General features: G+C 39.7%; 1 protein-coding gene across 2 annotated transcripts in view; it reads right to left on the bottom strand.

Moving 5' to 3' along the window:
• The window catches only part of tec (tec protein tyrosine kinase), a 28,781-nt gene extending 17,021 nt beyond the window's left edge, over positions 1-11,760 (bottom strand). The window contains exons 1-12 of one of the 2 annotated variants that reach the window (XM_048177841.1): positions 11,513-11,760; positions 10,811-10,924; positions 7,378-7,551; positions 6,931-7,035; positions 6,077-6,158; positions 4,816-4,944; positions 4,402-4,454; positions 4,103-4,290; positions 3,793-3,858; positions 2,230-2,284; positions 2,045-2,124; positions 1,750-1,964 (exon numbers count right to left, since the gene is read on the bottom strand). In XM_048177841.1, coding sequence (XP_048033798.1) covers positions 1,750-1,964; positions 2,045-2,124; positions 2,230-2,284; positions 3,793-3,858; positions 4,103-4,290; positions 4,402-4,454; positions 4,816-4,944; positions 6,077-6,158; positions 6,931-7,035; positions 7,378-7,515 — 1,111 coding nt within the window. In that variant the 5' untranslated portion in view covers positions 7,516-7,551; positions 10,811-10,924; positions 11,513-11,760. The remainder of the gene's footprint in view (positions 1-1,749; positions 1,965-2,044; positions 2,125-2,229; positions 2,285-3,792; positions 3,859-4,102; positions 4,291-4,401; positions 4,455-4,815; positions 4,945-6,076; positions 6,159-6,930; positions 7,036-7,377; positions 7,552-10,810; positions 10,925-11,512) is intronic. The other variant, XM_048177840.1, reaches the window with a different exon arrangement.
• Positions 11,761-15,855: the final 4,095 nt, after the last annotated feature.

Here is a 15,855-nt window from a genome sequence, read left to right as displayed (position 1 = left end):
AGTGTGTGTGTTCAGTGTCTGTGTTCAGAGTGTGTGTTCAGTGTGTGTGTTCAGTGTGAGTGTTCAGTGTCTGTGTTCAGAGTGTGTGTTCAGTGTGTGTGTTCAGTGTGTGTTGGGTGTGTGTGTGTTCAGAGTGTGTTCAGAGTGTGTTTGTGTTCAGTGTGAGTTTTCAGTGTGAGTGTTCAGTGTGAGTGTTCAGTGTGTGTGTTCAGTGTGTGTGTTCAGTGTGTGTTCAGTGTGTGTGTTCAGTGTGAGTGTTCAGTGTGTGTTCAGTGTGAGTGTTCAGTGTGTGTTCAGTGTGTGTTTGTGTTCAGAGTGTGTTCAGTGTGTGTGTTCAGAGTGTGTGTTCAGAGAGTGTGTTCAGTGTGTGTGTTCAGAGTGTGTTCAGTGTGTGTGTTCAGAGTGTGTGTTCAGTGTGTGTGTTCAGTGTGTGTGTTCAGTGTGTGTTGGATGTGTGTTGGGTGTGTGTGTGTTCAGTGTGTGTTGGATGTGTGTTGGGTGTGTGTTCAGAGTGTGTTCAGAGTGTGTTCAGTGTGTGTTTGTGTTCAGAGTGTGTTCAGTGTGTGTTCAGAGCGTGTTCAGTGTGTGTGTTCAGAGTGTGTGTTCAGAGTGTGTGTTCAGAGTGTGTGTTCAGAGTGTGTGTTCAGTGTGTGTATTCAGTGTGTGTTCAGTGTGTATTCAGTGTGTGTTGGATGTGTGTTGTGTGTTGTGTGTGTGTGTGTTCAGTGTGTATTCAGTGTGTATTCAGTGTGTATTCAGTGTGTGTTGGATGTGTGTTGGGTGTGTGTGTGTTCAGTGTGTGTTGGATGTGTGTTGGGTGTGTGTTGGGTGTGTGTTCAGAGTGTGTTCAGTGTGTGTTTGTGTTCAGAGTGTGTTCAGTGTGTGTTCAGAGTGTGTTCAGTGTGTGTGTTCAGAGTGTGTGTTCAGTGTGTGTGTTCAGAGTGTGTGTTCAGAGTGTGTGTTCAGTGTGTGTATTCAGTGTGTGTTCAGTGTGTATTCAGTGTTTGTTGGATGTGTGTTGGGTGTGTGTGTGTTCAGTGTGTTTTCAGTGTGTGTGTTCAGAGTGTGTGTTCAGAGTGTGTTCAGTGTGTGTATTCAGTGTGTGTATTCAGTGTGTGTTCAGTGTGTGTATTCAGTGTGTATTCAGTGTGTGTTCAGTGTGTATTCAGTGTGTGTTGGATGTGTGTTGGATGTGTGTTGGGTGTGTGTGTGTTCAGAGTGTGTGTTCAGAGTGTGTTCAGTGTGTGTATTCAGTGTGTGTGTGTGTGTGTGTGTGTGTGTGTGTGTCAGTGTGTGTGTGTGTGTGTGTGTGTGTGTGTGTGTTCAGTGTGTGTGTGTGTGTGTTCAGTGTGTGTGTTCAGTGTGTGTGTGTGTGTGTTCAGTGTGTGTGTGTGTGTGTGTGTGTGTGTGTGTTCAGTGTGTGTGTTCAGTGTGTGTGTGTGTGTTCAGTGTGTGTGTGTGTGTGTGTGTTCAGTGTGTGTGTTCAGTGTGTGTGTGTGTGTGTTCAGTGTGTGTGTGTGTGTGTGTGTGTGTGTGTGTTCAGTGTGTGTGTTCAGTGTGTGTGTGTGTGTTCAGTGTGTGTGTGTGTGTGTGTGTTCAATGTGTGTGTGTTCCATGAAACATCTTTGATATTTTGAGCTGATTCTATCATGCATTTTGTTTTCTTTTGTCATGCGTCTCTAAGCATTGAATGTTTAGTTTAATTTCTGTTGTTTACTGTGTGACGGCCGGTGTGTGAACAGTTGTTACCGTAGCTGAATCCTGCTGTGGTCGGAGCTTCTCTCGTCTGATCACCGACAGGATGACGGAGTCTGGACACCAGTCCTCCAGCGTTGTGTTTGTGGTACTCGATCAGCTCAGGAATACTGCTGAAGATGTATTTCTCTGCCAGGTAAAACTGTTTTGGTGAACTATGTGTTTCTTTGATCTGGTAATGTCTGACCGTAGCTGCTCCGCTTCCGTCCCTGAAAACCAGCAAAGACTATTACCATCAACACATACCCTCAGTTCACATCATGAGTGTGTTTGTGAGAGAGAGTCTCACCCTGTGCTCCTGGTGTACAGTGACACAGTGTATGTCCCTGTATTGCTGGACACTCGAACCATAAAACCCCCTTCTTTACCCTAAAAACATTATTAAAGTGTGTTAACTGTTCACAATGACACTACACACACTCATACACACACACTCATACACACACACACACACACACACACACATTCACTCACCTCTTTCCTGAGCTGCTCTTCAGATTTGTTGCGATTCACATTTTTACAGAACCATCTGAAACATAAAAAAACAAAAATATAACCCTTACAAAATTCACAGAAACATATGAAATTAAATATATATGAATTAAACATAAACATTCAAATATGCAGTTGGATTTTTGAAGGACATAAAAACAACCCGAATACTGGAAATTTTGGGACGTTTTTTACATTTGAATAAAATGAAAACTAAAAGACTTTCAAATCACATGAGCCAATATATTTTATTCACAACAGAACATAGATAACATAACAAATGTTTAAACTGAGAAATTTTAAATTTTTATCCACTAAATGAGCTCATTTCAAATTTGATGCCTGCTACAGGTCTCAAAATAGTTGGCACGAAGGCAACAAATGGCTGAAAAAGCAAGAAATTTCAAAAAGATTCATCTGGGAGAACATCTAGCAACTAATTAAGTTAACTGATATCATATCTTAACATGATTAGCTATAAAAGGGATGTCTTAGAGAGGCAGAGTCTCTCAGAAGTAAAGATGGGCAGAGCTGTGAAAGAGTGCGTAAAAAGATTGTGGAAAACAATGTTCCTCAACATCAAAGGCTTTGCAAATCTCATCATCTGCAGTGCATAACATCATCAAAAGATTCAGAGAAACTAGAGAAATCTCTGTGCGTAAGGGACAAGGCCGAAGACCTTTATTGGATGCCCGTGGTCTTCAGGCCCTCAGACGACACTGATTGTGTCAATGACATTACTAAATGGGCCCAGGAGTACTTCCAGAAACCACTGTCGGTAAACACAATCCGCCATGCCATCTGCAGATGCCAACTAAAGCTCTATCATGCAAAAAGGAAGCCATATGTGAACATGGTCCAGAAGCGCCGTCGTGTCCTGTGGGCCAAGGCTCATGGACTGTTTCAAAGTGGAAAAGTGTTCTATGGTCAGACGAGTCCAAATTTGACATTCTTGTTGGAAATCACGGACGCCGTGTCCTCCGGGCTAAAGAGGAGGGAGACCTTCCATGGTGTTATCAGCGTTCAGTTCAAAAGCCAGCATCTCTGATGGTATGGGGGTGCATAAGTGCATACGGTATGGGCAGATTGCATGTTTTGGAAGGCACTATGAATGCTGAAAGGTATATAAAGGTTTTATGGGACCAAAACCTGTAGCAGGCATCAAATTTGAAATGAGCTCATTTTGTGCAAAAATTTTAAAATTTCTCAGTTTAAACATTTGTTATGTTATCTATGTTCTGTTGTGAATAAAATATTGGCTCATGTGATTTGAAAGTCTTTTAGTTTTCATTTTATTCAAATTTAAAAAACATCCCTACTTTTCCAGAATTTGGGTTGTGTGTATATATATATATATATATATATATATATATATATACTATACACACACACACACACACACACACACAATGCTTGGTTTGATGAAGCTTGAGCAGCTCAAATATTAGTGTGTTTTCATTGGTCTTCATCACTGCACTGTTATTCTAACATGAGGAGAATTAGTTGTAATAAGTTCAAACTCCGTTAGTGTCTGATTTGACTCACATGAACTGCTCCAGTGTGTCTGATTCTTTTTCAGTCACATAGTTGCTTGGGATGTAGCCCTCCTCGCTGCAACACAACCATAGTACTTGTAATATCAGCTCCAAACGAAACACAAAACCTGTACTAATTAACAAGCTGACAAAAAGGTTAAATCGAATATTTGGTGATAAGATAGTATAATGAGAGATTTACAAGCGATACAAAATGTCATTTTTGACCCGAACATCAAATTAGGTAAAGGATTTTCAGGTAAAGGGTTTGAGAGCCCAGAGGTGGTCACATGATAGTTGGTTCACCGCGTCAGACGCACCCGTGTTTGTTCCGCGCCTTGTACCAGTTGACGTCACACTTCTCCAGGATCACATACTCTTCACCCTTCTTCAGCGTCAAATCATGAGTCTCCAGCCCTTCAAAGTCATACAGCGCGATCACCACTTCCTCTTGAGGCCCCGCCTCTTCCTGTGTTTCTTGTGGCGGGGGAGGGGGTGGCCGCCGGGCCTTGAGGTGAAAAAAAAACACCAATTAAAGACATGAAACTCATTAATACATAAATCACGTGATGCAGCGTCGGTTCAGAGCACATTTCACACCAATCATCAGTAAACTCACCATCGAGCCGCTGCTCTCGTCTCCAGGGACAGGAGGAAGAGGTTTACGGGAAACTGTGAGGAAGAGAGAACAAGAACGCTTTATACAATACCGGAAAATAAACAAATTCTGCTGATTCTAGATATCTGAGTGAAAGAGATTATCAAAAAACATCAAATGTTGGGTGGGGCTTGGTTCTGTGGGTCGGTTAGTGATTGGATGTTGAGATGTGGGCGTGGCTCTCAAGGTGTATGCAGATGAGCATGAAATGGGCGGAGTAAACTTTTACCTTTAGTAAATCTGGCCCATTATTTGTTATTCAAACATCAAGTTTAGATTAAATTGATTTCGAGATTCAAAGCTTTTTAACGTAAGTTGAGATGAATGACAGAAGACTGTGATGAACTAGTCCATGTTTGATTGGCAGGTTCTCACCGTCTCCGAATAAGTTGTATCCCTCGCAGCCGGGCGCGAGTTTGTCCATCTGCCCGCAGCACAGCCATTCGCCCTCCTGCCAGAACTGAGGGTGAAACTTGGCTGCGATCTGAGCGTTGTTCTTTATCTCTGGAGCACAGGACACACAAACACTCAAAACACAGCTGACCTCGGCTTCAACACTACGCCACTAAAGATATCGTGTGTCATCGCGTATAAGTATTAATGCATGACTTTCATTGATGCCACCAACATATATGCATCATTTTAATCATGTGATTCACATCAGATCAAACCCAATCACTAACTTCAGTTGAACTATTATATGACTTTATATATCCAACTTCAGCCGCATTCATACACTGACATATATAAAGACATATACTAATATCAAATCTATAAACTAATATCAAATCTCATCCGGTTGATGGTTTATATAATCTGCAGATGTAAACTCTCCTGTCGGAAGATCCAAACCTACAGAAGTCCATTTCTGCCACATAAGAACACATAATCATGCTTTTGGAAAATCATATCTGTAATGTAAAGTCAAAATTATGACATACTAAGACATATTTATGAGATGAAGATGAAGTCAAAATTATGACTAAAAAAGTTATAATTATTATATAAAAAGTAAATCGTGACATATTAAGTCATAATGAGGTATGTTAAAACTATAACAAATTAAAATGTCAAAATTGACATAAAAAGTAAAAATTCTAACTTAGAAAGTCTATTTTGAGTTTTTAATCTCATTATTATGGCTTTTTTTAAATCATAATTTTGACTTTTCATCTCATAATTTCATTTTAGTATCTTGTCATGTCATAATTATGATTTACCAAAACCTGATTATTTTTCTTGTGTAGCAGAGATGTGTTTCCATACGAAACTGATCAATGTGACTAGAAGACATTAAGATATTACAAACATTATGAAGCCTTGAAAGCGAGTGTGTGTGTGAAAAGAGATTCGGGGACGATCATGTACCGCATACATCATGTTTAAAAACAAGAGAGGAAGACAGTCTTTTTAGACGATTTATTTTTGACATGTTTGTACGGCTCTTCATTCCTCAACAGTGTGTCAGTTCTGCGTTGACTGTGGAAGTGTGATTATTTCTTCTGTAGTTTTGGTGGTTTTGGGCGTGTGACTGCGAGAGCTTATTTATATAGAGTACATTACATAATTACATGTTCTTTATAAAGATCACGGACTAATCAAACCCATCAGATGTGTTCATGAGAATCTCACTGACCTTCTTTGATGTTCTGGACCCAAATGCTTCGACTCTCATTACTGGGAGCAAAAATATACAACGTGGTCGAATCATGAACGACCTGAAGAGAGAGAGAAAGAGATTCAGTGTTTGTTTTCAGACTTCTGCTGCACACTAACAGCACGCGTCTCGTGTTTTAAAAGAACCCTAGAGTGAAGAACATTTTAATAATCTAAAGGACCTTTAGTGGTTGCATGGATGTTTAAGGTTCTTCATGGAATCAATAAATGAAAATTATCATATCATGAAAATTTGCTGCAGAGTCTGCTCTTTTGAGGGTTTCTGATGACATCCTACGAGGCGCTGATTCTGGAAACTGGTGTTCTACTTCTGTTAGATCTTGCCACGGCATCTGAAACAGCTGATTATAATATTCTTATTGATCGTTTTAGGGATCAGGATAGTATTCAGGGGTTTGCTCTGAAGTGTTCTCTTCCTATTTGAAAGATAGGACCTTTTCAGTTAGTGCAGGGCATTATTCTTCTACTGTTGTGTGTGGGGTTCCTCAGGGTTCTGTCCTGGGACCAATTTTATTTTCCCTTTATATGCTCCTCCCAGGTTCTATTTTTGAGAAATTTGGGATTCACTATCATCTGTTCATTTGCCACTGAAAAATGGGCATAAATGTGCCATTCAGTCCCCGCGTGAACATTTGACTGAGGTTAAGTGCTGGTTTTTGAGGTTTGTAAGCTGTGTGTGTCATATGTTTGCATTGTTTTTGTTTTCTCTGTTCTCTTTCTCTGTACAGCACTTTGGTTCCACTTGTGGTGTTGAAAGTGCTCTATAAATAAAGTTGAGTTGAGTTTATGTTGGGAATAAAGCAGCGCCGTGACCTGGAAGGGATATTTGTTCTGGCAGGGGATGATGGTGGTGCTGTTCTTCACGATCTCCACACACTTGATCCTCTGCAGCTCCACTGAGCCCTTCTTGAACCTCTTCTGCAAAACACAGATATGAATAGTTATGAACAAACGTTCTTCCAGTAACATTAATAGAACGTTCATTCAGAATTATCTGGTCTTTAATAATGTTCTCAAAACGTTAGCACAATAACATTATTTACATATCGTTCATGGAATGTTTTTTAAATGTTACTGCTTGTTTCAGAACTTTCAGAGAACATTCAAAACTAACGTTCCCATAATGTTTGAAGAATGATAAAATGGAATGTTCCCTCACATAACCAAAAAAGTTTTTAGAACATTCAAAAACGTTTTCTAAACTTAATATGAACATTACGGAAACGTTCTTAGAAGATATCTGTGTTTCTGTCGACTCACCTCAGCTCTGAGCTCATAATATGTGAGTCTGCTCTTGGTGAGCACAAACACTCTCTCTTTATAGTTGAGCGGAGACGTTCGCTTCTTCTGCTGAGAACGTTTGATCAACGTTTCCTCAAGAATGGGTGTCAAACTCATCTCTGAGGAACCTGAACGCCCAGAACTGCCATGGACCTGAGAAACAGAACCACAGCTCTTCTCATGACGCTCAAGTGGACTTTTCCTAGTTGTTTCACTGATCACATTTATGCATTATTGCATTATTTCTATTTTACCACAGCGGCCGTCTTTGTGTCATGGTGTTTACAGAAACCTCAACATCTCCTAAACAAACAAAAACTGATCTCTACAGATCATCACAAGACCTTAGACTTGGAACTTTCACTTTTAGGATCTGTTTATAACGGGAAGGGCTTGAGTCTCTGTCCTAAATTATTTTTTGGAGAGAACCAAAGTAAGCTTTGAGACTTTTGTGCATTATCGAAGATGAACCTGCGGAGTCAACTATATTCAGGTTTATTATAGATCCAGTTAGGAAACCAGAGGTGAAACACAGAGAAGAATAAAGAGGAAGAACGTGCCACCTAATGTAACCCTAACCGTCTAGCCACAAAAACACAGACAAAATGCTGTGAAATCAGTTTTATGGAGAAGGCTGGAGTTGAGGCCCCCTAGTGGACAGACACGGGCCCCTGGTCGAGACAGTATAAAAAGTAAAATGATATTAAATCTGTTTGTTTCTCAAAAGACATGAATAAAGTAGGTTTTCCCACAGATTTCCACCAGCTCTATCTCAGAATCTCAAACTCATATCTTTACATGGGTCATTGACGAATAAGGTTTTTAAGAGAGTAAAAAAAACATAATGGAGATTAATTAATTTTGAAGATTTATTAAGTGTTAACAATGAGATTATGTGGTTTTTATAATCAATTATCACTGCTTTTGTCATGTTTTTACAAGATGGACAAAATGTGTCATCAAAAAAGTCATTCAGTTTAACCAAAATTTCGGTTTTACCGAATGACGATATTTTCAAACAATGCTAACAGGCTGATATCTAGCAAAAGAACAATCAAACATTTTATATTTAGTACAAGTTTTTAAAATATTACAACATTTTCCATGTTTTATAGCGGTTGCACCGAATGACCTGATGTTTCGGGACATGCGTATGATCAAGAGAAAACATGAATTTATCAAATAGTTAAGAGAGAGTTAGTTACTTTGCTTCATGACCATGTGGTCTGAATGATGTCACATCCTGTCACATGATACTGACCACATGACTTGATCCAGAATGGTCCCTTTATATTGGTTACTCCGAATGACATCAATGAAATTCATTTTTCCACACATTCTTTCTCATAACAAAGCAACGGCTTCTACACATAATTTTAATATAATTTTGCATATATGTTGATATATGATGTTATAAAATCATGCCAGAATAAAAAATATATACATTTATTACATTTTAAGATATTTTAATCACAAATGAAATGGCTGTATTGGCTTTTGGACGGTTAAACCGAATGACCTTTTGACACTTCAAAATAGAGTTGCACGATTAATCATATCGCAATCGCAATCGCGATGTCAAGCTTGTGCGATTATATGACGCAAAATGCTGCGATTTTATGAAATAAAATAATAATAATAATAATAATTTAATAAATAAATAAATAAATAAATAAATACATGTGGAGTCGACAACCCATTCTCTGAGAGCTGTTTGCCCATTTTATACACCGCTAATAAAATGAAGAGCAGTCAGTTTCAGTTTAGGCAGTGGCACGTGCGGCGCGCATGGTCATGTCATTACTTTTTCCGGTGTGCAGCGCAGAGAACGGGTAAAGATGCAGAGCAAACGGTCACTGAACTGGTGGCAAGAAAAAACGCTACCTCTGTTATATGGCGATATTTTGGCTATAAGATTATAAACCCAGATTAGATCGTTGATGATCCGTGATCCGTACGGACCAGGGCCCACGGTTCGGGACGCATGTGATTCGCGGATCAATTGCAACTTTAACCGCAATAGAGTGAAAGGTTATCATTTGAACGTGTTTTGTCTTGCTAGTTTACACATTAAAAAGATATAAAACCATACCAGCGCGCTAGAAGGGGCAAAAGAGGATTTAATTCGGTATCACACGCAGTGCTGTTATCGGTGCGCATAGACGCACATGCATACAAGGCTCGCGCGCACACACAGAGAGAGAGAGGCGCGTTATAGCTCACGGACTCCAAATTGATTTCTCTTTCGCGTCCTCAATGTACTTGGATGGACACATACACGCATTATGTCAGTCAAAATACCCCTCTCAGCAAGTATGCTCGTAAACACATTCGGTTATGTCTTAATTGAACGAGGTGAGAATTCGGATGTGTATCTATCTGATGTGTACGTGCATGTCTTACTCTTAAAGTGACAGCAACCTATAAATAACTGCTGTTGTCTGTCATGCAAATCAAACAACAAAACACAGCTTTAACAAAGATTAATCTATATTAAATGTATAGTGACCAGTGTCATTTTACATTTAATTATTTCATTTCTGTGCATGAAAATTAATACAGTTAGACCTTATACTTTATTTGTAACTTTTTTGTTGTATTTATCTATGCTTGTAATTGGTGTACAGTATTTGTTCTTTTTACAGTCTGTTCACTTGCCTTTAATAATGTATTACTTAGGCTAGTAGTTTATGCTGTGGTATCAGAGTAGTGGGCTAAGTAATACATGCAAAGTTAAGTTACCCCCATCCCCCAATTTTTTTTTGTGCTGATCCGAAAAATGATCCGATCCGTGACGTCATAACCGTGATGTGATCCGAACCGTGAGTTTTGTGATCCGTTGAACCACAGATTAGTAAAGAAACAAACATCTTAAATGGGATTATAACAAGTTTGCAGTAATGCAAAGATGTTATTATTTAATTTTGTAAAAATGTTTTAATTTGAAAACACTGTGCATTTGTTTGTTGTTGTTTCTAGTTTGAGTTGAGAAATACACATTTCAGCATTATCAGTAATCTGTGTGTGCATTTTCATTGAGAACCAAGCAAGATGACTCACGATACTATTTGTTTATTATATCGCTATCGCATATCGCAATCGCAATATTGACCTCAATAATCGCAATATGACATTTTCCCCAAATCGTGCAGCCCTACTTCAAAATCTTTAAAATACCTTTATATGTAGACAAATATAATTAAAACATTCTGGATTCAATAAAAGAGATCTAGTTGGATGTCATATGTTTGATTTTTATTATTATTAAGGCCTTTGTACAAAAAATTGACCCGTCACGTCATTGACCCACACACAGAATAATCAGTCAGAAGTTAAAAATGGCACTTTCTTGGCCCATTAAAAAGTGTAATGTTTCAGCTTTGAGATGCATCTTCACGCACACAATACTGACCTTCAATAAAAGAAGGTTTACGACCGAGACTCAGAACCTTCCCATTATAAACGGACACTAAACGTGACCTTTGGGCGATCTTGATATTGAGGTTTCCATCTGTAGAACCAACACCTGTTGTGCAATATTACACAAACACAACTGTGGTTAAATCAAAGCAAATAAAAATAAAAACTGGTGTTTTTGAAATAACAATGCATAGAGGTAAATCACTTAAATTAGGGAAATTAAAAAATAATCATGCAACTAACTTTACAACGTTTGGATCCCTTAATCAAGATTTTCAAAATCTGATTTCTGAAATAAAACCACCTGTGATGAGTTCACATTTAAATCTATTTCAAATTTCATTTGATTTTAATACAGAACATCAACTTCACTCTTCACTTCAAAATCAGCACTGAACAAATATATCAGAGAGACTTCATGAATCATCTGACAGCATGACAAACCTTTTAATACACCAAACAGATTTAATTTGAATAAACATTAATCACGCGAGCTTCATTCGGCTGCTGTTTGTTTGTTTAAATGATTGTTGAACAGAAACTCAAAAACCGCAGACAAAATCATTTCACACGTCACAACTTTCATTTTCACCTTCAAACTCCAGTAAAGATCAATAAATAGAGGCGATCGTTTATTTGACCCAATGACTCGAGTTCTGTCCAATAAACGAATTAACAATAAAACTTTTCTTACCTCCGGGTAGTTTTCCGCGTGTAAATATACGTGTGTGTGTGTGTGTGTGTGTGTCTGCGGTCAGTGATCAGGAAACATGAATCAAGGAAGTCCAGACTCGCGCGCGTCTGTTATTATTCATATTCATATTCATATTCATGTTCACATGAAACACACATGAAAAATGATTCTTCCCTGTTTTGTTGTTTTTGAACATCGTAGTGTAATAGTTCACCTGCATTCTGATATGTTTTAATTTACTGTTTGTTGACGACGTTCGCACCCTCAGATGGATAACGTCACGTGTTCGTGTTCGTGTTCGTGTGTGTGTGTGTTTCACCCTTGTTTGTTACATGTGATGATTTATGCAGATGCTCATTAATGTTTGCACAGTGATTTCTGTTTCTTGAAAAACGTTATGTTCTTCTTCTTTTGGGTTTTCTGGTGGTTGTCAAACCAGATATTGCCGCATTTCGCCACCTGCTGGACTGGTCAGTTTTTTTTTTTAATCTTTCAGACTTTAAAATTATTTAAAAAATAATAATAATTAAAATGTTAATAAATAAATGTCATTTGATCTCGAAATGTAGAGACGATGAAAAGCTTTTATAGTCCTTATGAACAGAGATCAGGGTGGAAGGATAAAGAACATTACCTGCTTCGTGTTTGGAATTGAAAATATGCTATTTACATGATTCATGTTATTCATAATAAGAGTGAATGTTTGCATATTTTAAAGTAAAATATTATTTGCAAAAAGGTTAAATTGGTTACTTCACAACTACGATTTGTCACGTTCAGTTTTAGTTTCAGTTATTTTTCATGGACAGACAGAGGAAAGGATAAGATGGATCTAGCAGCAGCCTTCATTTCCCTCGCCCGTGTGGATCTACCTTTATGAAAGCAAGTAAGTGACATGTGAAGGCCAAGTATGGTGACCTTTAACCCATCAAAGTGCACACACATAAGGAGTAGTGAGTAGTGAACATACACACACTGCAAACTGTGGGCAGCCATTCACTGCGACGCACGGGGAGCAATTGCTCAAGAGCACTTCAGTCATTTCCTGCCGGTGTTGAGAATCGAAGCCGCAACCTTTGGGTTATCAGCCTGACTCTCTAACCATTAGGCCACTACTGCCCCACAAATAGGGGAATACTCTGCCCCGTTCTGTAAGTTGTCCCAGCACTGAAATCAATTTACTGGATGGGAGCGAATTATTATAGCCAACTGGACTTGCCAGAGATGGGGCATCTGACGTGGCAAGAAGCCATTCTTCATTGTTTAGAATGTGCTAACCCCTTGCTGATGTCGTTGCCCATGACCACCATGAACCCAGATCCACTGCAGAACCAGTGCCAGAGCTTATGGCCTCAACGGAGCCAGAGCCTGCGGCTCCATCCATCCAGGAGACAAAGCCTGCCACCCAGTCTGACCAGGAGTGTGAGCCGGTTCCTACATCTGTTCCAATGGGAGTTTTGATGGAGCTGGATGAATTTGGGATTCCCCAGTGTGGAGCGATTGATTTCCTGATGACTTCCTGTGCTTAAGCGCTTCCTCCTTTGCTGGTTTTGTCCAGCATTCAAATCTTCTCCATCGCTGATGGTACAGGCCATTCCTAAATCTCCTTTGTCACTGATGGACCCTCCCGGCCTCCCATTCCCTCCTCCTCCAAGTAAGCAGTCCAGTTCCTCTGTGTCAGCTCTGCTGGTTCTGTTACGCTCCTCGACTCCTCCTCGTCTGTTGACTCTGCCCATCGGGCATTGGGCCTCCCAGCCCCCAGCTCCACCTTGGTGTGTTGATCTCCTGGCTCTGCCTTGGACCTCGGCCCATTGACCAGTCGGCTCCACCTTGGCTCCTTGTTCCCTTGGCTACACTTGAGACTGCTGTCCTTCTGGTTCTACCGGGCTCCCACGTCCCTGCTGCTCCACCTTTGTCAGGCATCGCTCTACCTCTGCCACGGACGTCCGGGCCTTCGGCTGCACCTCGTTCCTCCATCCATTCAGCTCCATCAGGCTCCTCCTTCCTTCCGGCTCCACCTCAGTCCTCGAGCACCCTGGCTCCACCTCTGCTGCTCATCACAGTGGCTCTGCCTTGGTCTCCTGGTCCTCCTGATCTCCACATCTCCTGGCATCATCTTTGTTGGCTGGGCTCATGACCCAACCCTGGTTCCCTCTGGGCTCTCGTCCACTGCCAGCTCCCCTGTGGTCTCTTCTGCCTATCCCTCCTCATCTGTGGTCCTGTGTATGCATCAGGAGCCACCTTCCACAGGGGGGAGTAATGTCATGTTCAGTTTAAGTTTAATTTTCATGGACTTTTAGTTTGTTTGTTGTTATTTCATGTTTCCTTTCTGTCATCGTGGTTTCAAGCATGGTTTCATTTGTTGTCATGGTTATTCGTTGGTTCATTGATTTCATCCACCTGTTCCATATTTTGATCATTAGTTTGCTCTGTATATATTGCATTAGCACACTATGTTGTGTTTTCACGTATTCTCTTCTCTTCTTCCTCTGCCTGAATGTTAGACCTAAAACTTCTTTTACAGTTCTTATTTATTTCCTTACATAAAATTTAATCCTTTTAGTTATTTAATTCCTTAAATAAGAAGACCAATAATAAGACCCCCCCCCCCAATTGTTTAAGACATGGCTACGGCCTTGCATATTACAAGTATTTCGATCATTTGTGAAATTAAATAAATATAAAATAAATAAATATACTGATATTGTAACAGACAAGCCATTACCTGTTTTATTATTGTATTTTAGCTCCATTATTATTCTTGTTTTCTTAGTGTGTAAATCACTTGTAGTACCACTAGGAGCAGCTTGAGGGCACTAGTGCCTGGAGGTAACCGGGCATATAAGCTTGGCCACCATAGAAGAAGTTAGCTTGTTTGGTAGAGGGAAGCCTCATGGGCTGCGTCCGAAAACCTAGGTAGCTGTTTTGCTGTTTCGCTGTCTTATAAAAGAATGACTTGTACGGCAGCATTTGTGCATGAAGGTACCTCACGAAACTGATTTCGGACAGACGTCTGAGGCAGCATAACAGTTTAATGATCTACAGAAAAATAGCGCAAGCTTTGGTGAGAACTAAACAAATATTTAATTATTACAGTATTAATTTCTCGATAGAAATGATATCAAAATTGAAATATGTTGGTCAAAATCGAACATTTATATACATACTGAGCAGCAAACGCAACTTTCGTACGCCATCTTTATTTTTCTAGCTCAACTGTCACAGAATGGAAAGCATGAGATTGTGGGATAGCAAAGGCAGCTAAGGATACATCTATGCTTCCTTCAAAAATCGATCTGAGGAAGGTATCTCAGGAAACAGGAAGTGAAGCTAAAATTGGATTCGGACGTGCCTTGATGCCTTCCTACCTTGAAATGTGTCCTCGGAGGGCAGCATTTTCCAGTTTTCGGACGCAGCCATGGTTTGAACTCAAGCTACTTTCTTGCTCATCTAATTGAGTTTCTGCTCAACGGTAAGTATGGATTGAATTCCTGATGTTATGTTTGTTAATTAAAATCACTAATGGTAGCTATTTGCTTTCTTTCTAGAAAGGACTTGTTTTATGTCACATGTGTCGAATCATGGTGTTCATTGTGAGAGCACTTAATGGTAATTGGAGACCTCAAAGTCCAGTTTAAGTCAAGCTGGTAGTGAGGCTACAGCTCATGGCCTTAACCCACACGGTGGGGCGACTCAACAAACAACATTGAACGAATATCTTTCATTGTGGATAATAGGGCTTCAAACATTGTGTCGCACTCAAATAACCTGGTGGATTTAAAGCTCATTTCATCTTCATCACTTCAACTCATCAAAAGACTGGACTAATGCTAAGTTTACTTCACCTCACTGACTCATTTAAAAGAGACAAAGCTGGCTTTCAAGTTTATTCATTGACTTTGTAGCACATGTAAATAAGCACTTGTGGGAATAATAAAATAGGTTTAAAAGATCATTTTTTTTGTGACGAGGTTTTTATCAGTACATGTCAAATCTGTTGAACCCCTCAAAGTAACATCTGAAAAAAACAAAGAAGGTGTTACAATATATACTGACAACAATAAATGTATTGTTGGATCCCCAAAACATCAGACATCATCACTGAGATAAATGTACACCAATAACACAGAACTCCTGCTGTTATTCTGACCTCCATGATGAGGACAAATACAAAGTTTTGTCATGAAACTCTATATAGTACAGGCTGAAAGGTCCTTAACTCAATCTGCTTGCAATCTTCTGTATCAGTAGCCAATGAGCTTGCTGCCCAACCTTCAAATACTGGTCAGCATTTTCTGTAGCAGTTGCAGCACGCTGTCAGAAACCCTCCACCTTCCCCAGCT

The sequence above is a fragment of the Megalobrama amblycephala genome, linkage group LG24 (genome assembly GCF_018812025.1).
Source record: "Megalobrama amblycephala isolate DHTTF-2021 linkage group LG24, ASM1881202v1, whole genome shotgun sequence".
Classification (NCBI taxonomy): domain Eukaryota; kingdom Metazoa; phylum Chordata; class Actinopteri; order Cypriniformes; family Xenocyprididae; genus Megalobrama; species Megalobrama amblycephala.
Note: the sequence above shows the minus strand (reverse complement) of the source record. Positions and strands in the feature narration are given on the sequence as shown.